Source organism: Oncorhynchus tshawytscha, linkage group LG07 (genome assembly GCF_018296145.1).
Source record: "Oncorhynchus tshawytscha isolate Ot180627B linkage group LG07, Otsh_v2.0, whole genome shotgun sequence".
Classification (NCBI taxonomy): Eukaryota; Metazoa; Chordata; class Actinopteri; order Salmoniformes; family Salmonidae; genus Oncorhynchus; species Oncorhynchus tshawytscha.
In genome coordinates this window covers 38,435,372-38,459,142 of record NC_056435.1, presented here as the reverse complement: position 1 = coordinate 38,459,142, position 23,771 = coordinate 38,435,372, and the positions used below count along the sequence as shown (strand labels likewise).

The following is a 23,771-nucleotide window of genomic DNA, read 5'->3' as shown; positions in this document are numbered from 1 at the left end:
TATTGTTTAGTGTTGTGTTGTGGCTTTGCTGGCATGCAACAACAACAAAAAAATGGGAGTTTGCCCCACCAAGATTTACATGCCAAAATCGCCACTGCTTCAGATAGATTGCTGTCTTATATTGGCTGCATGGTGGGAGATGAGCAGAGTAAAGCCTCTACTGCAGTGAGGTTTATGTAGGGAGAACACACCAGACACAGACCCCCAGGGCCCAGATTCCAAGCAGGCACCCATATAAATGATGTTCCAGAGTGTGGACTACATACCCATCTGAGCTAAACCTCAATTTTCATGCTCCAGCCAACATGAGTCCTTCTCTGTTTTTTCAACTACCATACCATGCCAAGGACTCTGTGGCTAGTGTCCATTCACATACCACACAAGCCACAGCAGTGCATGCTGTTGACAAGTTACACAAAATGCAGGAAACCTCAAATGCTGAATATCGGTTTGTTTTCGACTTTAAATTCCATGTATTCTACATTGTTACAGAGATCTAATTTCAAATCATTTCCAACTGCACTATATGTTTTATTTTCATAAATCCTACTTTTGATAAGATACAGTATATGAAACATTCTAATATAAACATTGAATCAATTCATTTGTGTTCCATTACACATTTCTTAATGAAATGACAAATTTGTTCTATTCCATTCCAAATGGTTTCCAGAATGCAAAGTGCAACCACAATCAGTTCTAAGCAAACTGACATTATCTCTACTATTTCAGAGGGGTTGGGTAAAATGCAGAAGACACATTTCGGTTGAATGCATTCAGTTCAGCAACTGACAACTACACGTATCCCCTTTTCCTTCCCATTGACAGTACACACACCAAGTACACACACCAATAATGTTATGACAACATCTTATGAAAAATCAACAGGACTTCCTTTATTGGCTAAGGGATCTTGCCACAACTTTTTGGAAATACTGGTGGGTGTGTTTCTGACTCTTTTCATTCAATGCCTTCGGGAAGTATGTACAAAGAACATGGAATTACATACCATTTCAATAATAAAAAAAGTTTAAACTATACATTCAAATATAGCCTCTACTTTCCTCATTGCAATGTTTTCACTTCTCCCCCCCAAAAAATGATGAGGTAGATTCTGTTTACTGTTTGTCTTCTGTTTAGGTCGAGGGAGTGGATGAAATAAAATAGTCATATAAAAATCGATCCCTTTACAGTAGGTTTCTAAAAAGTAATGGTTTCTTTAAAAAGTTGATTAATCCAAAGTCATACAATTGACAGAAAACAAATAGGTGGGCAGCAACATTGCTTCATCATTAATACTGGGAGGTCATTTTTTCCATACAATAATTGATATCAGAAGAGTGATACCCTTCTGTTAAACCCACTGATATGACAGAACTCTTGAAATAGTTTTGGTGTTACCAGAATGATGAACAATGCCAAAGTTAAGTAACACAACCTATCCTATATGTTACAGTAGAGTGAAAGTGATATCCTCCTATTTACTCTAAAACTGAATCTGGTTGAACGTCACCAACGCTCAAAACACTCATCTTTAAATGCCCTTACAGTGGTCCCAATGTCATTCAACTGGACATTATGCTTTTTAAATCAACAATAGAAAATCCCCACACAAAAAGATCCACATTACAACAGGAAAAAGGGTGTGGGAGTATTACATGTATAAGGAGAGGAGTGGGCTGTGGGGTGCAGGAGGGGGGTTGGGGTGAAAGGTCAGCAGAGGAGGCGGGTGAGCGTGAGGAGAGCTGCCAGGCTGGGCAGAGCAGGGCTGAGACTAGAGGCTCCACCGGATGACATGCAGTGGTCTCTGTTCTGGCCGATGCAGGCAGCATAGGCCATGACATGGGGAATGTAGTTCTGCTCGTGGACACCGTGCAGCAGATGAGCCATGGGGCCCTTAGCAAACACAGCCACATCCTCTCCTCCATGAGTCTCCATACGCAGCGGCACTGCAGACTGGGCCTGGTAGTTAGTTCCCTCTGGAGAGAGGGGCGGGGTGGAGAGAGAGAAAGGGAAGTAGAAATAGATCAGATGGATGATTTCTGGCATACCAAAGACCAAGTGGTGTTCTCTATGAAAGAGGAATGTCAAAATGGCACTATGTCAATGACGGTAAGACTTCACTTACGATAGTCAAGGGTGGAGACGTTCTCTCTCAGACCGTTGATAACTTTGAACCCTGGTCCGTTCCCATATAAGATAGCGGTAAAGGGTTTCTGGTCCACATCACTCAACATGGGAGCCAGTCCTGTAGACAGAGAGGAAAATAATACCCCACCTCCATCACGATCCATTGTGAAACAAAGTGAATCAAATCAAATTGTATTTGTCACATGCACCGAATACAACAGGCGTAGTAGACCTTACAGTGAAATGCTTACTTACAAGTCCCTAACCAACAATGCGGTTCAAAAAATATGAATAACAATTAAAAGTAACAAGTAGTTATAGAGCAGCAGTATAATAACAATAGCGAGACTATATACATGGGGTACCAGTACAGAGTCAATGTGGAGACTATATACTGGGGGGTACCAGTACAGAGTCAATGTGGAGACTATATACATGGGGTACCAGTACAGAGTCAATGTGGAGACTATATACATGGGGTACCAGTACAGAGTCAATGTGGAGACTATATACTGGGGGGTACCAGTACAGAGTCAATGTGGAGACTATATACATGGGGTACCAGTACAGAGTCAATGTGGAGACTATATACAGGGGGGTACCAGTACAGAGTCAATGTGGAGACTATATACAGAGGGGTACCAGTACAGAGTCAATGTGGAGACTATATACAGGGGGGTACCAGTACAGAGTCAATGTGCGGGGACACCGGTTAGTTGAGGTAATTGAGGTAGTATGTACATGTAGGTAGAGCTATTAAAGTGACTATGCATAGAATCATACCCAGATGACTGATACAGTGTGTCTACAAAAAATCCATGGTTGTAAAATCATTCATTACTCACCAAAAATGGTGTTCCCTCTTGGTGTGTAGCCTCCGAAGTTGAACATGTGAGAGTGGTCAGCAGTGACGACAGTCATTGTGTCATAGATGCTGGTTATGAGGCCGGCACGGCCGATGGCCCGGTCCATCTCCACTGCCTCATGTAGGGCCTGCTTGGCTTTGCCCTCATGATGTCCGTGGTCGATGCGCCCCCCTGCCAATGCACAGCCTGGTTAACCTCTCTCTCTCACGCAGATGAGAAAATCTAGCATCAGCATTGGCAAAGCAGCCTCAGCTGTGCAAATGTTACATTCACATTATATAAATGATTCACCTGATGCAACACATATTTACAGAGTAAATGTGACAAAACGCTCACCCTCCACCAGCAGGTAGAATCCCCTGGGGTTTTTCCTCAGGATCTTGATGGCCACCTCCACCATCTCTGTCAGGGAAGGATCTGTCTCAGTGTTTCTCTCCAGGTTGTAGGGCAGATCTCCCGGCTCAAACAGACCTGTATTAACACAGGAAGCTCGGTTTAACACTGAGAAGATGATTAACAGTGATCAACATGCACTGTATCAGAAAACCGTCTATTTATACTGTAACTCTAATTGGGTATTATCAACTGGTGTGTACATGGTATTGTTGTTTCTAGCTCATTAACATATTTTGAGGCTTACCTTGTAAGAGGTTATATTTGTTGCACCTGTTAGTGAGAATGCTGTACCAATTTAACTGGTATGTGGTAGTAGTGTGACATTATTTAAAATGTATAGGGGACAGATTGGAGTGGCAGCAAGTCTTAAACCTTTATGGTTGAGCATTTTGCCATATATTTTTGCTCTGTTTTGCCATGTAATCGCTGCCACTTTGTGCAAACTCAAAATATGAATTGATATGCTGTATGTGTAAACACATTACTTAGCAGCCAACCTGCTTGCACCAATCCCATGTAATTACAGTAAAATACTGTGAAATGTAAATCCTATGTCCCCTCAATGAATTTCATTCATTCATTATGATTTTACATTATAATACAGTCAGTTTTACAGTACTGCTTTGATACTGCATTTAGATTACAGCAGGTAGTTGCCAATGAGCTGTGTCACGACTTCCGCCGAAGTGTCCGAGAACGCTCGGCGATGCTGCAACATCTCGGCGCCACGATGGGTCGTGTTGTCCAGACCATGGACTGCTGGGAGAGACAGGGAGTCTCTCCAGCGCCTCGACCAGCACAACCGGGGTTACCTCTACCCGTCCCTCCTGTATCCGGTCCCAGTGGGATGCGTCTTGCCCTTCCCAGGGAGTATGATGGGACGGCAGCACGGTGCAAGGGGTTCCTATTACAGCTGGACCTATACCTGGCCACCGTTCACCCAGCTACTTCGGGAAGAGAGAGGGTGTCCTGCCTCGTCTCGTGCCTCTCGGGGAGAGCTCTGGAGTGGGCAAACGCCGTGTGGGGAGAAGGAGATGCGGCATTGGACCACTTCGGTGAGTTCACCCGCCGCTTCCGGGCAGTCTTAGACAATCCGCCCGAGGAGAGAGCAGCGGATGAACGTCTCTTCCTTCTGAGGCAGGGGACGAGGAGCGCCCAGGAGTTCGCCCTGGAATTTAGGACCTTGGCCGCCGAAGCAGGATGGAACGACAGGGCCCTCATCGACCACTACCGATGCAGCCTGCGCGAGGATGTCCGTCGGGTGTTGGTGGATCTGTCCGTTCGGTTGGATAACCTACTGGTCACCCGCGGATGTCCAGAGAGGGCTCTGTCAGTTCCATCTTCCAGTACCACCGCTCCGGTACCAATGGAGCTGGGAGGGGCTGCGCTCAGGGAGGACGGAGGAGGGGCCTTCACGTGCACCATCTTCCTAGGTTTTGGCCTTTCTAGGGAGTTTTTCCTAGCCACCGTGCTTCTACACCTGCATTGCTTGCTGTTTGGGGTTTTAGGCTGGGTTTCTGTACAGCACTTTGAGATATCAGCTGATGTACGAAGGGCTATATAAATACATTTGATTTGATTTGGCTGCAGAGGGCACACTGCCGGTCGGTGCCGGGTTGGTGCATCTGGGAGTTGAGGCAGCAGGCAGGGCTCTCTGGCGTCACCCCAGGTGAGTCTGCACCACTCTCATCCAGAGCCCTCTGTTGTCCACCAGTTTGAGCATGTTTTTTTCCCTGAATTTTCCCCGCATTCCCAGCATAAGGCGCTCGTTGATTCAGGCGTGGCTGGGAATGATATCGACAGAGCATTCGCCCATAGGTTAGGGATCCTCATTGTTCCTGTGGTTAGACCCTTCCCAGTACACGCTCTGGATAGTCGACCATTAGGGTTCGGGTTATTTAGGGAAGCCACCATCTCCCTGGGCATGGTGACGCATGGGGGTCATGAGGAGAGAATCAGTCTCTTACTCATTGACTCTCCTGCGTTTCCCATGGTACTAGGCCTTCCCTGGTTAGCTCGTCATGACCCCACTATTTCATGGCAACAGAAGGCTCTCACGGGGTGGTCGCGAGAGTGCTCGGGGAGGTATGTAGGGGTTTCCGTTGGTGCTACCACGGTGGAAAGTCCAGACAAGGTCTCCACCGTGCGCATCCCCCCTGAATATGCCAATTTGGCTCTCGCAGTCTCCAAAATTGAGGGGGGACTGTGCGATAAATCTCCTGGTAAACGCCGCACTTCCCAGGAGTCACGTGTATCCCCTGTCACAAGCGGAGACGGTGGCTATGGAGACATATGTCTCTGAATCACTGCGTCAGGGGTACATTCGGTCCTCCACTTCACCTGCCTCCTCGAGTTTATTTTTTGTGAAGAAGAAGGAGGGAGATCTGCACCTGTGTATTGACTATCGAGGTCTAAATCAAATCACGGTGAGGTACAGTCACCCGCTACCTCTCATCGCCACGGTGATTGAGTCAATGCACGGGGCACGCTTCTTCACTAAACTTGATCTCAGAAGCGCTTACAACCTGGTTCGTATCCGGAAGGGGGACGAGTGGAAAACGGCGTTCAGTACCACCTCAGGGCATTATGAGTACCTCGTCATGCTGTACAGGTTGTTGAATGCTCCATCAGTCTTCCAATCCTTTGTAGACAAGATTTTCAGGGACCTGCACGGGCAGGGTGTAGTGGTGTATATCGATGGCATTCTGATATACTCCGCTACACGCGCCGAGCATGTGTCCCTGGTGCGCAGGGTGCTTGGACGAATGTTGGAGCATGACCTGTACGTCAAGGCTGAGAAATGCCTGTTCTTTCAACAGGCCGTCTCCTTCCTAGGCTATCGCATTTCCACCTCAGGGGTGGAGATGGAGAGTGACCGCATTTCAGCCGTGCGTAATTGGCCAACTCTCACCACGGTAAAGGAGGTGCAGCCGTTTTTAGGGTTTGCCAATTACTACCGGAGATTTATCTGGGGTTTTGGCCAGGTGGCAGCTCCCATTACCTCACTGCTGAAGGGGGGTCCTGTACGTTTGCAATGGTCAGCTGAGGCGGACAGGGCTTTTGGTAACCTAAGGGTTTTGTTTACCTCCCGTGCTGGTCCATCCGCGTCCAAGGCTGGGATAGGAGCCGTGCTCTCTCAGCGCTCGGGTACTACGCCACCGAAGCTCCGCCCTTGTGCTTTCTTCAAGAAGAAGCTCAGCCCGGCGGAGCGGAACTATGATGTGGGGGACCAGGAGCTGTTGGCTGTGGTTAAGGCTTTGAAGGAGTGGAGACATTGGCTTGAGGGAGCTAAATATCATTTTCTCATCTGGACTGACCACCGCATCCTGGAGTACATCCGGGCAGCGAGGAGACTGAATCCTCGTCAGGCAAGGTGGGTCATGTTCTTCACCCGTTTTGTGTTTACCTTATCCTACAGACCAGGTTCCCAAAATGTGAAGGCAGACGCACTGTCCCGACTGTATGACACATAGGAGCGGCCCATGGATCAGAATCCCATTCTCCCGTCCTCCTGCCTGGTAGCGCCGGTCGTGTGGGAGCTGGACGCGGACATTGAGCAGGTGTTACATACAGAGCCCGCTCCCCTCCAGTGTCCCGTCGGACATCTGTACGTTCCGTCTGCTGTCTGTGCTCAGTTGATCTATTGGGCCCACACGTCACCCTCCTCTAGTCATCCGAGGACCGGTCGGACGGTGCGCTGTCTGAGTGGGAAGTACTGGTGGCCTCCCTTGGCAAAGGACATGAGGGTTTATGTTTCCTCCTGCTCGGTGTGTGCCCAGTGTAAGGCTCCTAGACACCTGCCCAGAGGTAAGCTACATCCCTTACCCGTTCCACAACGGCCTTGGTCACACATGTCGGTGGATTTTCTGACCGATCTTCCTCCCTCACAGGGAAACACCACGATCCTGGTCGTTGTGGATCACTTCTCTAAGTCCTGACGTCTCCTCCCTCTGCCCGGTCTCCCTATGGCCCTACAGACTGCGGAGACCTTGTTACACACGTCTTCCGGCACTACGGGGTGCCTGAGGATATAGTGTCTGATCGAGGTCCCCAGTTCACTTCGAGAGTCTGGAGGGCGTTCATGGAACGTCTGGGCACACTGTTGGCATTCTCTCAACCAGCTTCACCTGGAATGCTTTTCCAACCGTCTTGAAGAAGTTCTACATATGCTGAGCACTTTTTGGCTGCTTTTCCTTCACTCTGCGGTCCGACTCATCTCAAACCATCTCAATTTGGTTGAGGTCGGGGGATTGTGGAGGCCAGGTCATCTGATACAGCACTCCATCACTCTCCTTCTTGGTAAAATAGCCCTTACACAGCCTGGAGGTGTTCTAAAACTTTTGACCAGTAGTGTATGCATTTGTTGGTCACAGATACCACAGATACCGGTGTAGACAATCATTGTAAATAAGAATTTGTTGTTAATTAACTGAATTGCCTAGTTAAATAAAGGTTAAATAAATAAAAATAATATGTCTGGTGAGTATGCAGGAAATGGAAGAACTGAAACATTTTCAGCTTCCGGGAATTGTGTACAGATCCTATCATGCTGAAACATGAGGTGATGACGGAGGATGAATGGAAGAGAAATGAACATTGAATTCTCTGGCAACAACTCTGGTGGACATTCAAATTGCACGCACTCTCAAAACTTGAGACATCTGTGGCATTGTGTTGTGTGACAAAACTGCACATTTTAGAGTGGCCTTTTGTTGTCCCCAGCACACGGTGCACCTGTGTAATGATAATGCTGTTAAATCAGATTCTTGATATGCCACACCTGTCAGGTGGATGGATTATCTTGGCAAAGGAGAAATGCTCACTAACAACAGGGATGTAAACAAATTTGTGCAAAACATTTGAGAGAAATAAGCTCTTTGTATGTATGGAAAAAAAAAAAATATTTTATTTCAGCTCATGAAACATGGGACCAACACTTCACATGTTACATTGATATTTTGTTTAGTGTACAACCAACAATAATAATAAAAAATGAACTCACCCAAAATGTAATCCACATTATTAGGATTTACTGATAGAAGTTCTCTCTTGTTCCATACATACTGGGCTTTCTGTTCATTTAAAAAAAGAAAACAATATATCATATGGGATTGATTTAAACATGCGACAACTTAAAACTATTCAAATGTCCTTGATAAGAAAAAAGAGAAAGGAGGAGGACTGAGAGACGAACATGGAGGAAGCAACAGGACATGGTAAAGAGGAGTGAAAGACGGCCTAAGACGGAGCAGCTGACCTTGTTTTTCATTCTGTTAGTCCACTCCTCCACCAAGTTCCTACCATCTTTGCGGGTACCAAAATGTTTCTTATCTCCAGGATACTCCACATCTGACTGGTTTTTGGGGAACATGTACTTCCTCCCTCCTCCCATAATCACCTAGACATACATTATAGAGATAAAACATTTGATTTATCTCTATGGAATACAAAGCGAGAATAATTAGGAGAGGATTTACTATCTGTGAGTCGTAACATTACAGGTGAAAGTTGCTCAATATTACTGGCTGAACAATGGACGCAGTTTGCATGCAGGATTACTGGATGTTTTCTGTAATATCAGGATCCATATTATACGCTGTGACTCACGTCGATGTTGGGAATGTTCTCAAAGAGCTGCCTGGCGATGTCCTTGCAGCCCGCCTGTACTGCCTCAGCGGGCATCTCGCCATCAGAGAACCAGTCCCTGTCCACACAGTGAGCGTAGGCTGCGCTGGGGGTGGCATGGTTCACACGCGTTGTTGTGACTATTCCCACCGACTTGCCTGGGTGACAAACACACAAACAGTTTTCAAACGTGTTGCTTGGATTCTGTGCAATAGTCTGCTACATCAGAAGTCAACCAATTGATCCAAAGAATCTGGAAATTCTAAAAGTAATTACTATATCAGACAGATAATTGTGGTGTATAAATATCTCCACTGAGAATCAGTGGGTCAGCAACTAAAGAGCTAATGTCTGTTCCTGAGGTGATTATGTGAAGTATCTATTTCTGTGTTATGTGAAGAGCTCAGGTCATAAGGTCACAGCCTGCCTGGTCTGGTCTCTGGGAAATTATTGGATCCCTGATCATCTGTAGCTATAAACTCCCCATTGACATCAATGCATGCCTACAGTACGTTTACAAATGTTATCATGCTGTGTCTCTACTGCTTTTCCCAGGATGGCCAAATAAACCTTAGTAGATCTGGTGTGGAGAGGTACTGTGAATAAACATGTTATGATGACACTGTACCTGCTTCCTTGGCCCATTTTAGGATGGAGGTGACCTCATTACCCTGTGTGGTGTTGCACTGGGAACGGACAGCAGCTGCACTCACGCCCACAGTGCCCTCGTTGGCCTTCACCCCACAGAGGTATGCTGTGGCCGTGCCTGCACTATCTGCTACCTGGGCATTGGTGTTATACGTCTGCAGAGACAGGGCAGTACCATGTGTCAATTACATAGAATTGTAGAAGGAGTCATTGCTGTGCATGACGTGTTGGTGTTATACACCCCCTCCAAACATCTTCATACTAAATGCACTGTTGTGTAATTACATGATACATAATGTGTGGAATTTGCTGCTCCATTAACAGTGCAGATACAGTAGCTACATTATGTCTGGCTTCTTGACAAGTATGTAACATAATAACACATCATATCGTACACCATACACTAGTGGTCACCAACCAAGCTCACTTTCCGAGTCAAAGTCAAATGCAAGCCGAGATCTACCGTTCAGATTTTTAAACATGACTTAAAAAGCGTAAGCCTATGTGTGCAACATTAACCAGATGATTGTGAAACTCAAGTTGCACTGAATTATTTCTGCCTCATGCAACAATTCATGTTGTTAACCCAATGCCCAGATAAAGTGAAATATTACTCGAGAGACAAGCCGATGCAAGCTCATCGAAACACTTTTCTATTGTCATTCATTGCGGCTGCAGTGCTGGTTGTAGCGTGACTAGAAGTAGGGAGAACATGCATATTATAGCTTATAAAAGTGTTGAACAAAGCATTGACAGTGCTGAATAACAATTTAAACATGAACTGAATCATAAAAGCAGCAGCTCTTTGCTGTATTCGTTGAGTCTCTCTCTAGTCATGGTTTAACATTTGTGAACCCTCCCAGTATGAACTTTGTTGTGCGCTCTAAGATTTTTTTTACAGTCTATGAGGAAACTGTGCAGACACAGTGATCGGAGCAATCTGATTGGCCAGCGGTAGGCCTGTAGGTACACTTGATTTGCTCTCTGAGCCTGTCGGGTAGGCATAGTTCTACTTTCTGAACTGGTTCAAAATGGGAACACTTTGCCTTCCTGGCGCTAGCACTGCTGAATCAAGTGCACCTATAGCCAACAGCACAAAAAAAATATGATAAAAAATTGGAAAGCAAGGCTTTATCATTGTTTTGTTTTTTACAGACATGTTTGGTGATCAATGAGGAAGGACTTGGAGATCGACAAGTCGATTACGATTGACCGGTTGGACCACTGACGTAGACCATATGTGGCCTTGTATCTTGCTGCTTGTGCAGAATTCATTGAGGGATAGTTCACCCAAATTAGAAAATGACGCATTGGTTTCCTTACCCTGTAAAAAGTCTATGGACAAGGTATGAATTCAATCCATGCTTTAGTTTAGTTTCCCTGTCACTGTTTCTACATGCTAACGTTTTAGCATTTGTGGCGCAAATCCCATTCAAGTCATGGGACCAATATTCAAATCTATGTTAAAATCATCTATAAGAGACTTTGTTGAACTTCAAAATACATTTTTAAATATTTTGGATGATTTGGAAATGATGCGCAAAAAAATGCACCCCCGAGCTGACAAGGTACAAATCTGTCGTTCTGCCCCTGAACAGGCAGTTAACCCACTGTTCCTAGGCCGTCATTGAAAATAAGAATTTGTTCTTAACTGACTTGCCTAGTTAAATAAAGGTAAAATAAAATAAATAAACCAAAGCATGGCTTTCTGTCATAACCTTTCCATAGACTGCTTAGAGGGTAAGGAAACCAATCTGTCATTGTGTAATTTGGGTGAACTGTCCCTTTACTTACAGATCAATGTTGCATGCTATTTTCTAGCGCTTCTATATGATAACAGACCAGGTCAGACCTTGGAAAGCGCCACAAAGGGGAACTTGTCCATCTCCAGCTGGGTCTCCTCTCCACTCTGTCCGCTCAGCTGCCCCTTCAGTATTCGTGCTGCAGTCACTGTGGGAATGCCCATTCCTACACAACAAAAGCAAAGTGGAGCTCTCTCTGTTAGGGTGTCAATCTATTTAAGAGACTCAGAGCCTTTCCATCTCATGCATTAACACCTTTTAGTTTTCCATCTGGTTAACATTGCTCCGTGCTCGCTTTTCACAGCAGCTGCTCTTTCCACTAAACAGACACCTATACATTTGGTGATAAGGACCCCCCTTTTACTTGAGATCTGCCTTTTCACAAGTCAACGAGATTGATCTTTTTAGAGTTGACTATCTATTTTTCCCTTAGTTTTCATATACACTACCATTCAAAAGTTTGGGGTCACTTAGAAATGTCCTTGTTTTTGAAAAGAAAAACTATCTTTTTGTCTATTAAAATAATGTCAAATTGATCAGAAATGCAGTGTAGACATTGTATGTTACCACAGCGGAAAATTGTTGTTCTTATTAAAGAAGCAATTAAACTGGCCTTCTTTAGAATAGTTGAGTATCTGGAGCATCAGCATTTGTGGGTTCGATTACAGGCTCAAAATGGACAGAAAATATTAACTTTCTACTGAAACTCGTCAGTCTATTCTTGTTCTGAGAAATGAAGGCTATTGGATGCGAGAAATTTCCAAGAAACTGAAGTTCTGTTGCTGTTGAGACTGGTGTTTTGCGGATACTATTTAATGAAGCTGCCAGTTGAGGACTTGTCTGTTTCTCAAACTAGACACTCTAATGTACTTGTCCTCTTGCTCAGTTGTGCACCGGGGCCTTCCACTCCTCTTTCTATTCTGGTTAGAGCCAGTTTGCGCTGTTCTGTGAAGGGACTAGTACACAGCGTTGTACGAGATCTTCAATTTCTCGCATGGAATAACCTTCATTTCTCAGAACAAGAATAGACTGACGAGTTTCAGAAGAAAGTTATTTGTTTCTGGCCATTTTGAGCCTGTAATCAAACCCACAAATGTTGATGCTCCAGATACTCAACTATTCTAAAGAAGGCCAGTTTCATTGCCTCTTTAATCAGCACAACGGTTTTCAGCTGTGCTAACATAATTGCAAAAGTGTTTTCTAATCATCAATTGGCCTTTTAAAAGGATAAACTTGGATTAGCTAACACAACGTGCCATTGGAACACAGGAGTGATGGTTGCTGATAATGGGCCTCTGTACATCTATGTAGATATGCCATTAAAAAAAACAGCCGTTTCCAGCTACAATAGTCATTTATAACATTAACAATGTCTATACTATATTTCTGATCAATTTCATGTTCTTTTAATGGACAAAAAAGTTGCTTTTCTTTCAAAAACAAGGACATTTCTGTGACCCCAAACTTTTGAACGGTAGTTTTGGTATCAAAATAGATGATTTGGTAGAGAATGTGAACTGACGTACATGTCCACTTCATTTAGCATTACTTTTTTAAGCATGGTAGTCATACATAACAGAGAAATGTGCACTGTATACTGCTGCATCTAAAAACATAGACAGTTAAGGTCCTTTGGGGTACACAGTTTAATGGGTCACTACATACCGCAACATAACACTAAGCAGCAGCCAAGTTATCTATTGACATTGGCAGCATGTTTGTGAAATGCTTGATGGCTAACATACTCAACATCCAATTTTGAAAGTGTGACATTCTATTTACTTTTGACTGGATATACTGTATCAGTCCACCAGAATGTTTTGATAAAAACGGCTATGGATTGATGAGGAGGATATACTCGTTTTCTACTACAACCATTAGGAAAGATAATCTAGAACTGCATAAAAATATTAAATCAGTATGCGGCACATAAGCTCTTTGAGTGTATTACATTGCGTTAAGACTCATACACATACTCATGGATTGAAATAGGCTCCTGCAATCATGGCTTACCATCACCAAGGAAGAGGATGAGGTTCTTTGCAGTGTTTTGGTTGAGCTTCTGAAGTGTGAGGGCATTCTTCAAAGTATGCTGGGCCCATGTGTTCCAGAACAGGGGATCTTTCTCTTGGTCTGCAACACGGAGGTAGTTTTAGTTTTAAATGAGGAGGAAAAGAGGCCAGTGGAAGTGATCTGTAACAACTGTGAAAGTAGTGGGACAAGTGGGACAGAATATGCCCAAATGAAATAAAATACACTTTGAGGTTTATCCATAGAAGCATTTTTTGATGGACAAAAATTTGATAAACACAGAAAAGATAGAAGCCATTTATAACTTATTAACTTGTATTTCATAACCTAGTTATAACCTTTCTAATTAATGTTTTACCCCCAGAAGATGACAAAATTCCTTTGTGAGTAACTTATTGCTTTACTGTTTTCAAGTCTCAGCATGACATATAATATGACTAAGTATGGACAATAAAAACAAAGAACCAACAGGATGACTATAAGCACATACACATGTACTGTCTGTATTAATAATGACACGTTCTGTAGGCTCTGGCAACCATAGAATCTCTGACAACTCCATAGGCTTCTTATTTCTGAAATCACATGTTGCCTACTATAGCCTAGAACTGCACACACATGTATGATGTTACAAGACGGAACATCATTTTCTTACTGTATGGGTAGAAATATTATACATCTGGAATCCATTTTGTGAACCTCTCCTGATCTGTACATAGTCTTTCAGGAGCTAAAATATTCTGGTCATTTTGTAAAGAGGACTAAGAAAACAGAGGTTCACTTGCCATACTGTAAATACAGTGTGAACTTTGTTCAGCTGGGTAAATAGACTGACAGTTATAACCCTAACGAGCCGTGTTATTCTAAACAAGATGCAATAAACCACAGAAAAGTAGCACTTCCTTCATAAGAGCATTTGGAGACTTCTGAACATCTCCAATAAATCAAAGCCAAATTGTGTTTCTCTTCCTTCTCCCTGAAGTGTGCACTCATTCACTCCTCAAACATTGGATTGGTATAAGCATGCGCTAGAGTGAGTCTTCACCCCATTTCCTAAACGAATCCATTTCCTTTCAAATCTATGAGCAGGATTGAACAAGTGCACACTTCAGGTAGAAGGGGGAGAGAAACAGTTAGTATGTGTTCCCTCTTAGCTCTTTCTGAAGGATTTCAGTCAAACAGTTGGATGCTGTTACAAGACATTACATTTATTGACGGGTTTGTGTCTCACCGGGAAACTGAGGCTTCCCCAGGCCTCCCCAGGCCAGACATGAGCAGATGATGAGAAAAAATGTCATGGTCGTAGTGTTACCTGGGACTACCGTCACATACCACATCCCAAACTAGAGTGAGTCTGGAAAATAAGGAGAAATCAGTGCTGATGAAAGAACACACAAAATTATGTTGATTCACAGAAATAAAGTTGATGAGTTTGCTGTAAAGTGCAACAAAGAAGGGGGGAGCAGGTAAGTTTCAACTTAGGCCTTCACAGTGAAAATAAACAGTGGTATTGTGGTAATGTAGTCCCAACCCGGCCCCAAAGGCTCTGGTTAGCCAGCCTTTAATATATTATTATACCCCCCCCTTCCTTCCCCAGTCCCTCCCCTGTCCCTCTCCTGTCCCTCTTTTGTGCTGTGGTCAAGGTCACTTTAATGGGATTGTGGGCCATAGCACAGAGAGACTTAACAGCCATAACAAAGCCGATTAACACCAAATGATTGACTGGACACTTCCACCCATAAGTAAATGAAAGAACATTATTAAATTAGGTTTAGAGTTTATAAAGAAGAGAGTTTGAAAAAATAATTTTTACACATGCTCTAAATAAGCATTATGTGCTTGAAAGAAAATGGTATTTCACAAAGTCTTGAAACTGTGTGCGATTCAGTCCTGTTACTTTGATATTAAAACAGACAACGCAGACAACGCAAGTCCTACAAAATGTGTGTAAAATATGCTAAAGATGAGCTCATACAAATCTGCTAGCTGGTCTCTAAAGAGAGGAGAGGTTTTACCATGCCACAGACGCAGGTCTATCCTCTGAGTGAAGCTCAGAAGTGGTTGGGCCCACCAATCGGCATCACACTAGCCAGCCTGCAGGTGAAATAGCAGAGCAGTGCCAGGACGGCCACCAGGAGAATGCCAGAGAAAAAGAGGGTCACCGCCATCGAGAGTCCATCTCGGCCCATGGTGTCAAGGAGAAAAAGTGTCCAGGTTGGAATTCGTATATAAAAAGAAAGACAGATTTTTCCAGTTTCACCTGCCAGCTCAGTACCTGAGCTCTAGGGGGTGAGTCCCTGTACAGGGTTCAATCTGTTTGAGTGGATCTGGGATTAGGTTTAATAATGTTGGTGAGCTCAGGGCTCAGTGACACAGGCTCCTCCTGACCTCAGACACATTCTCCCAAACAGATGACTTTAGCCCTCCAAAATGTGATAGAAGAAGAAGAAGAATTAATAAATCCAGTTCAATCAATGTTGTGTTCCAAATGGCATGTTTTGATCGTTTTCTTTCAAAAACTCTAGGTTCTGGCATTATCCTAGGGTATGTTGTACACTGCTACTGGTTCGATCCAGGGCTGTATCACAACAGGCCGTGATCGGGAGTCCCATAGGACGGCGCACAATTGGCCCAGTGTTGTCTGGGTTAGGGGAGGGTTTAGCCGGGGTAGGCCGTCATTGTAAATAACAATTTGTTCTTAATTGGCTTGCCTAGTTAAATAAAGGTTCAATAAAAATAAAATACAGAATATCTATGGTGATATTGTTAATGTCTCAGTGTCTCTAGCATTGGCATTATTTTCCCCTCTGAACTGCCATTGCCTTGTTGAGGTGATGATAAGATGTAATGCCTGTATAGCTTATAAAGGCTCCATGAATATCTGCATAAGACCATACAATGAGTTATTCATTCAGTCATTAGATAAGGCATGTACAGGAGAAATTGTAGATGAGATGATATCATCCTCTCCTAAGCATATGCTACACATTCCACTCCATTGGTGTCAGCTCAAACATAAATCACCTTGGAAGATAAGTATGGCCATGTCTAGGGAGCAATGACTGTCTAATATTTGCAATTGGTTCAAATAAAACCTGAAAAGAACAAAGGCTTGCCATGCATTTTTTTTTCTTTCTGTTTACCTGTAAAAGGTGAGCGTGTCCAACCAATTGAGGTATTGTGCAACACAGTGTATTAGTTATTTTACTATTGTTGAGCACTCACTACTAGTTGACCTTTATAATGTTGAAAATGAACATCCAACAGCATAAGATACCAACCAAAATGAATTAAATTGTCTGTATATCTAGATACGTGATTTCGTCTGGTGATGTGAAAACTTGCAAACAATCACAATCTCTAAAATCCCGAAATCAGATATTGGTGCAAACGCTTATAAAAAATGTTTTTACCAAAAGGAAGGAACGTATTGCTATTGTTATGTTGATGCTCAATCACGTGTTGGAAAGTTGAGTTCTACCTACAAGAATCTGCAATCACAAAAACGTACAGAACAGCTACATTATAGCGTAATATGGCTTTAAGAAGATGGAAAGCGATACACGCCATGAAACTATGTAGCGGATTGTTAATTGCAGCGATTTTCCTGGCAATGCAGCCAATTGCAATATTGTGTTTTCATATTTTCAAAATAGCCTGTACGCGAATAACCATTGACATCTCCTGATATTCCAAAGTCTATTAGTGCAAAAAGTTAAAGGAATAAACTTACTGCGGGATCTATTTAAGCTTCTGTAGCAAAAACGCTTCTGTCCGTTGACAAAGCACGTTCACCTTTTCATGTGTGTTCTTGAGGATCTTTTGACCATCCTTTTATAAGCCTATCTGCTCTGTCTGGACGGCTGAGAACAGCGGTCGGTATTTCACCTCGATGGTGAGAACCACGCTATAAATAATGGCACCATAATATGAAGAGCTGGATCTTGAGTGCCGCCTGTCGACCTGTTTCACTGTTGCATCTAGGCTACTCAAAATTACTTGTATTCAAGCTTCACGTTCATTTAAATCAGCCGAGTTCATTGTCAGCTTGTGAAGAACTGAAACATATTATAGGCCTACATACGTAATATAGAGGTTTATAAATAGCATATAAACTGTCATTAGTTTATTTATAGCCTAGTTTATAAATGTGTGAAAACAGTTGCTTGACAAATTGTATATTATATGACTGCGCTTAATGCACTATACTGACTTTTACAATTATTAGTCTATTGCAGTACAGCCATATAAACTCAGTAAATATGTGGCAAGCAGCTAAATAAGCAAACAATTTCAAACAATGTATTATAACTGTTTATTACAGAATTATAAACTATGAATTAATAATTAGCAGTTTCTAAACTAGATTATTTAAATGACCAATTTTTCCTCGGTGATTTTTGCTGTTCATTTTGTGTCCTTTAGATGTCACTAGAGACCAGTGACCATTAAAAAAATCCATTGAGGGAGTTCGATTAGAATGAACTGGGTTGCACCGGGTTATGGCCCGTCATATAACCGGGCAAAAGCGCTTAGGTTGGAGCGCCCTTTACATATCAACCAGTGGTGTTTAGGGGTATTGGAAACTCATGTTGTTCTGCTCGAACAGTACTCTGCACCTCCTGGTCATTTTGTCAATGTCAACCAGGCAGCACGATGCATCATTCAAAAACACACAACATATATTTTCCATAGGATAGGCATATGCTTGATTTTTAAATGTAGTTTTGCTTGGGAAGGCAGATAACATAGGCATTCTTATGCAGAACAAACAACCTTTTAGCATATGAAACCTCAGAATCCTAAGTCATTACTCCATATTCATGACATACTTTAGTTTGTTTTGAACGGGGCACCCGAAAAACCCTGGGAGCAGTCTGGTTTCAAAACGAATGTGATCACTTTTCACCCAATGTTAACTCCGCTCATCCGGGCACCGGGGACAGCTTAATCGACTCCCCTCCTTGGCTCCCTCTCATACAGGAAGGCAACACTACCTACCCTCTCTCTCCAAATATCCCCCACAAACAAACCCCAGTGTGAACCGGCAAACACTACTGGGATTATCTCTCCACTGCAACAACTGTAGCAGTTGAGGGGGAATAGACATAGCAAGACTTGAATTTACGTTTGAGGTAAGTACGCTATTACCGCAGGGCCTCACCTGCACTGAGGCTACAATATTTGAACAGTATATTTCAATTAAGTAGAAATAATTGCTTGGATAAAATAATTAACTGAATAATAGTAGGCCTACTTAGTTTAGGCACCATCTGAGTCCATCTGCTATTCCCATTCCTGTTAGTTTTATTACAATATTTTTTTGTGTGTACGAACAAAAAACTATTATAGCATAGTATAACGTTACTGTCACATCAAAAACAGCACCGCATTTCTTATGAGGTTTAACTGAAATAAAACATATTTTATCATGCGGCCAAAACTGCGAATGTACAGCAAAATCATCCTGTTGTCCCACATTTGGGTATTTTAAAATGTGGTCAACTGAACACTACCTCATGTCATGGTGGTAAACAGTGAAAATTGTAATTGAGCACCATACATTTTTTACGCATCGGGTCATCGCACAGAGATGGTCAAATGTTCCAAATGTAGAGTACTTGTTTACTTCAACGGCAGCCAAAACATGCATTGTAATAAACATATGGTATGTAATTAATAAACATTTTAAACGGAACAGGTTCTTACCACCATTATTTCAACTCAATCTGTCTACGCAGTCCTCTCATATGCCTTCAGCGGACAGCTGTTGGTTTGCATAGACGCTACAAACGACATTAACTATATTTTCAGTCGTGTCACCACACAAGGCGAAAGCTTCACTGTAAATATTGAGTTTACAAGTTACCCTTGAAAAGGCATTTTCCCGACCAATAGCAGGGTGAGAAGCGACGGTTATCTATCATTCTAACAACAGGATTTGAGAAATGGGTCTTAATAAAAATGTTTTGTTACCTTTTCTTAGAACGTTTTGCTTGATTTGTGGTTGCAATTAATGTGCAAAAAGTTATCCTGCGGAAAAAAGGGTCCCACTTTACTAAGGAACCAAAACAATATGCCTCTTTGTGTACAGTGCATGATAGTTTAGCCTACATGTAGGTACAGCCAGGTACATTATTAAAGTATATGGACCCTAATTAGGTTACAACTGCTACCTATTTTGGTTTATGCAATTTTCAAGGATTTGCAAATAAAGCGATAGATAATTTATCAATAAGGGGTGGTTTAGCTGCAATTCATGTAAATTTGTTCACACAGGCCTACACAATTTTCTCAAGTGTTGAAGGATTAAGGAACTTGAATTGTTGACTGGGTATTTCGTTATGGTCTAACATGTAGCGCAATCACTTAAGGTGTGGAGATCAAAGAAAATACAACTACAATAAGCTTCTGAAGTAAACAAGTGCCTAATAGGATCAATGGGATTATAATTATTATAATCCCCTCATTTTCACAGTTCTCCAGGAAATTTGTGAAAGTTAGCCTTGAGTGCCATGCTACTAGGCCTAATGGTTATGTAGAAGTTAACAACCTCTTGGCTCTGGCTGGTCCAATCTTTGTAATCATCCTTTGCTATTATAGGAATATTTGGTTCTGTTATGTAGAATACTAATTCATCAGTATATGATCTTCCAAGACATTGCTTCAGCTTTCGTCTAACTTTACTAAATGAGCACCATACAGCTCCCACTTCCTGAACGAGCTACTCTCAACTAAAATATAAACGCAACATGTAAAGTGTTGGTCCCATGTTTCATGAGCTGAAATAAAAACATCACAGACATTTCCCATGAGCACAAAAAGCTTATTTCACTCAAATGTTGTGTACAAACAACAAACATAGAAACACAACACCTAGACATACAACATAGAATAAAACATAGAATGCCCACCCCAACTCACGCCCTGACCAACCTAAAACAGAGACATACAAAAGGAACTAAGGTCAGGACGTGACAGCATTTCTCCGTTGCCTAGATAATCCATTCACCTGACAGGTTTGGCTTGTCAAGAAGTTGATTAAACAGCATGATCATTACACAGGTGCACCGTGTGCTGGGGACAATAAAAGGCCACTTTAAAATGTGCAGATTTGTAAGCAATGTCAAAGATGTCTCAAGTTTTGAGGGTGCATGCAATTGGCATGCTGCCTGCAGGAATGTCCACCAGAGCAGCCAACCGGCCTCATAACAGCAGACCACGTGTAACCACGCCATTCCAGGATCTCCACATCCAGCTTCTTCACCTGCGGGTTCTTCTGATGGGGCTAGTGCAGAGGAGTATTTATGTGGGGAAAAACTCATTCTGATTGGCTGGTCCTGGCTCCCCAGTGGGTGGGCCTATGCCCTCCAAGCCCCCTCATGGCTTCACCCCTGCCCAGTTATGTGAAATCAATAGATTAGGGCCTAATTAATTTATTTCAATTGACTGATTTCCTTATATGAACTGTAACCCAGTAAAATCCTTGAAATTGTTGCATGTTGCGTTTATATTTTTGTTCAGTATCATTGTATTGCACCTAGCCTACTCTTCCCTCGCGCAAAAGTTTGTGATGCAGAAACGAGAGACCACATGTGCAGCTGTTTTATGAAGATCTAGGAATATGTGGCCAAGGAAACAGTTCTAGTTGGTCCCAGGGATTGAGACTTTTAAAACAGGATTGAGTAAAGTAACAGCAAATATGTTGAATGAGCAACTAACGAGCATGGAGAACCTCCCAAGCCTTTCAGTCTAATATGGCTATTTACTGACTTTTGTAGCTCTTCGTCACAAACCAGCTTTGTAAGTAGCTAGGCCTAACTGTCCTCTCAAAGTTTAGCTGGTATTTTCCCCGAAAGGATTTGGGAAATGTGATTGGTTGACGATTGGCCTATGACATTGCTATGCTTGTCTTGCTCAGAATATCAGATCTCAACAACGATTGGAGAAGTGTTTAACATCAGTGCCACATCCTGATGATATAGGCCTACATCTTTTCATAAATGCAACATGACTGCAAAAGACAGGTTGGAATTTGTGAATGAAATACAGGAGGAACCAACCTTTTTTCTTTCCAAATTAGTGGTGTTTGAATTTGTTGATAAAATGCAGGACATGATTGTTTGGTTGCGGAAGAAAAGGCCACTGTCAGGGACATGTGGTCACCCTAGTGTGTTTTGCATAATTCCCAGCGGGAACCGGTTTCTGCATTACCAAAAGAAGTCATCCCTGAATTTTAGTCAAGCCTACTCACTGACTTAAATAAAAGTGTTTGCCTTATGATCAGGTTGGCAGATACTGTATAGCCTACTACTACAGCAAAGATGGTTTGAAAACACTATTGAACACACTTTTTCATTGAAAAAGGAAAAATAATCATTTTAACCAATAATTGGGTTGTCACTTGTTGTTGTCATCCTTGTTTGCATAGTGGTTATTCATTAGCCTATCTAGGGCCCAGGGGTGAGCTTGAGAGTTTCTTGGAAGTCAATATTAGGCCACATGCAGCAGCAGACACAGGTAATCTAATGTTATCTAGGCCTACCTGAGCTGTAAATCCCACATCATGCAGATAACATATTCTCCAAAGGTATTCTCATGTTACACCTGGACGTTAGCCTACAAGGTGCCTCCCATTCATTGTGCAGTAGTCTTTACTGTTTTTTTGAGGGACGCTTTTTTGTGTTTCTGGTTATGTCACTGACTGACATCATATCAGATACAGAATGATCAACTGCAGTATTGTACACATGACTGTATAAGGGTTACGTAATGAAGATCATGAATCAAATCAAATCAAATGTATTTATATAGCCCTTCTTTCATCAGCTGATATCTCAAAGTGCTGTACAGAAACCCAGCCTAAAACCCCAAACAGCAAGCAATGCAGGTGTAGAAGCATGGTGGCTAGGAAAATCTCCCTAGAAAGGCCAAAACCTAGGAAGAAACTTAGAGAGGAACCAGGCTATGAGGGGTGGCCAGTCCTCTTCTGGCTGTGCCGGGTGGAGATTATAACAGAACATGGCCAAGATGTTCAAATGTTCATAAATGACCAGTATGGTCAAATAATAATAATCACAGTAGTTGTCGAGGGTGCAGCAAGTCAGCACCTCAGGAGGGACACCAAGTTCATAGTGTCCTTTGACAAGGATGTGCGAATGACATTATTAAGTGTTTGGTGCTGGTTTATGGATGGGATGGGTGGGGTTGAAGTAGTATAAAGGTATAAGTAACTCTACAAACATTGCTTTATTAACACTTGCATTAACAAACTGTACTAATAGTTTCATCATTGTTTTTTATGAATTACTTGGATATAAAACATGTCATTGGAGTAATTAATGTGGTATTTATATGATGATAATGGACGTTGTGTATGCCTACAGAGAGAGAACAGTGTATGAGAGGACCCACCTGGGTGTCAGAATTTGCAGAACCTCTCAGAGTCTTAATAAATGAATGCTCCAGGCTAAGAAGGGTAAGCCTTTAGTTTTTGTATGTTTATCTTGTGTTACTCTTATGCTTATATTGGCCTAGATACAGTTGTTTTTACCCGCCACCTCACAGTATCAGGGTGTTTTCTCCAAAGGAAGCATGCAGGGGAAGACATTTAACACCAGGGCCTGTTTGACGTCACAGGTCATGAGCTGCAGTGTTCAGCCGTGCAGTCTGTCTTTATCTATGTCCTTCAAGCAGCCCGGGGTAGTAAAACATTAGACCTTGTGTTGGGCCTATGTGATATTTTGGACTGGTTTGTGTTGTAGGCTGGCTGTGTTTACTGTGTCTAATCACCTTGAACACATTTTTACATGGCTGTGTTTGTATCTGTTTGAGTGCCTGAAGTTGGAATCTTTGGAATGTGTTCCTAGCTACAGCTCTTCTCCCTAGGTTATACTAAAGGGTTAACATTTGTTTGACTCCTGGGGTGCAGTATCTAGTGCTGGGCATTTCCATGTCAAGGGCCACATGAGCACTAACGTGAAGTTCATAGGAGCACATACAATTTGGTGTCAAATGAAAGCTAAGAGTCTATGTTTTTTTAAATGAAGGCACGTCAATCTTTCAACCAATTTCCATCCTAAATTAGAAATAAGCAAAGGCTTTGCTGAAAAGGTGTAAAAAAAATACACCAAAACACAATAATGTTGAAGTTGTTAAAAAGTGTACGTGAATGACTCACGTCGCAGAGTTATATAAGGTGCTATCATAATCATTTACTCTGGTAGTAAGTCATGTTACAGTTCGTGACATCCTAATCAGGTACTGATAATGC

At 42.5% G+C, this 23,771-nt stretch overlaps 2 protein-coding genes across 4 annotated transcripts in view; one reads left to right on the top strand and one right to left on the bottom strand.

Annotated features, from left to right (window-relative positions):
• Positions 1 to 871: 871 nt before the first annotated feature.
• LOC112254473 (alkaline phosphatase) lies at positions 872 to 19,230 on the bottom strand. Of its 3 annotated transcripts, none has more exons than XM_042324388.1 (12): positions 19,208 to 19,230; positions 14,730 to 14,852; positions 13,481 to 13,600; positions 11,518 to 11,633; positions 9,646 to 9,820; positions 9,000 to 9,175; positions 8,650 to 8,790; positions 8,395 to 8,464; positions 3,333 to 3,467; positions 2,976 to 3,167; positions 2,129 to 2,248; positions 872 to 1,979 (listed from the first exon to the last, which is right to left on the bottom strand). In XM_042324388.1, the coding sequence occupies exons 2-12, from the start codon at positions 14,833 to 14,835 to the stop codon at positions 1,714 to 1,716; spliced, it is 1,617 nt and encodes a 538-aa protein (XP_042180322.1). In that variant the 5' UTR covers positions 14,836 to 14,852; positions 19,208 to 19,230; the 3' UTR covers positions 872 to 1,713. The 3 variants fall into 3 exon arrangements, with proteins under 3 accessions (XP_042180322.1, XP_024282890.1, XP_024282891.1); XM_024427122.2 differs by lacking the exon at positions 19,208 to 19,230 and adding an exon at positions 17,232 to 17,388; XM_024427123.2 differs by lacking the exon at positions 19,208 to 19,230 and adding an exon at positions 15,514 to 15,815.
• The window catches only part of ece1 (endothelin converting enzyme 1), a 29,633-nt gene continuing 24,342 nt past the window's right edge, over positions 18,481 to 23,771 (top strand). The window contains exon 1 of the mRNA XM_024427119.2: positions 18,481 to 18,633. The gene's annotated coding sequence lies outside the window, so the exon portion shown is untranslated. The remainder of the gene's footprint in view (positions 18,634 to 23,771) is intronic.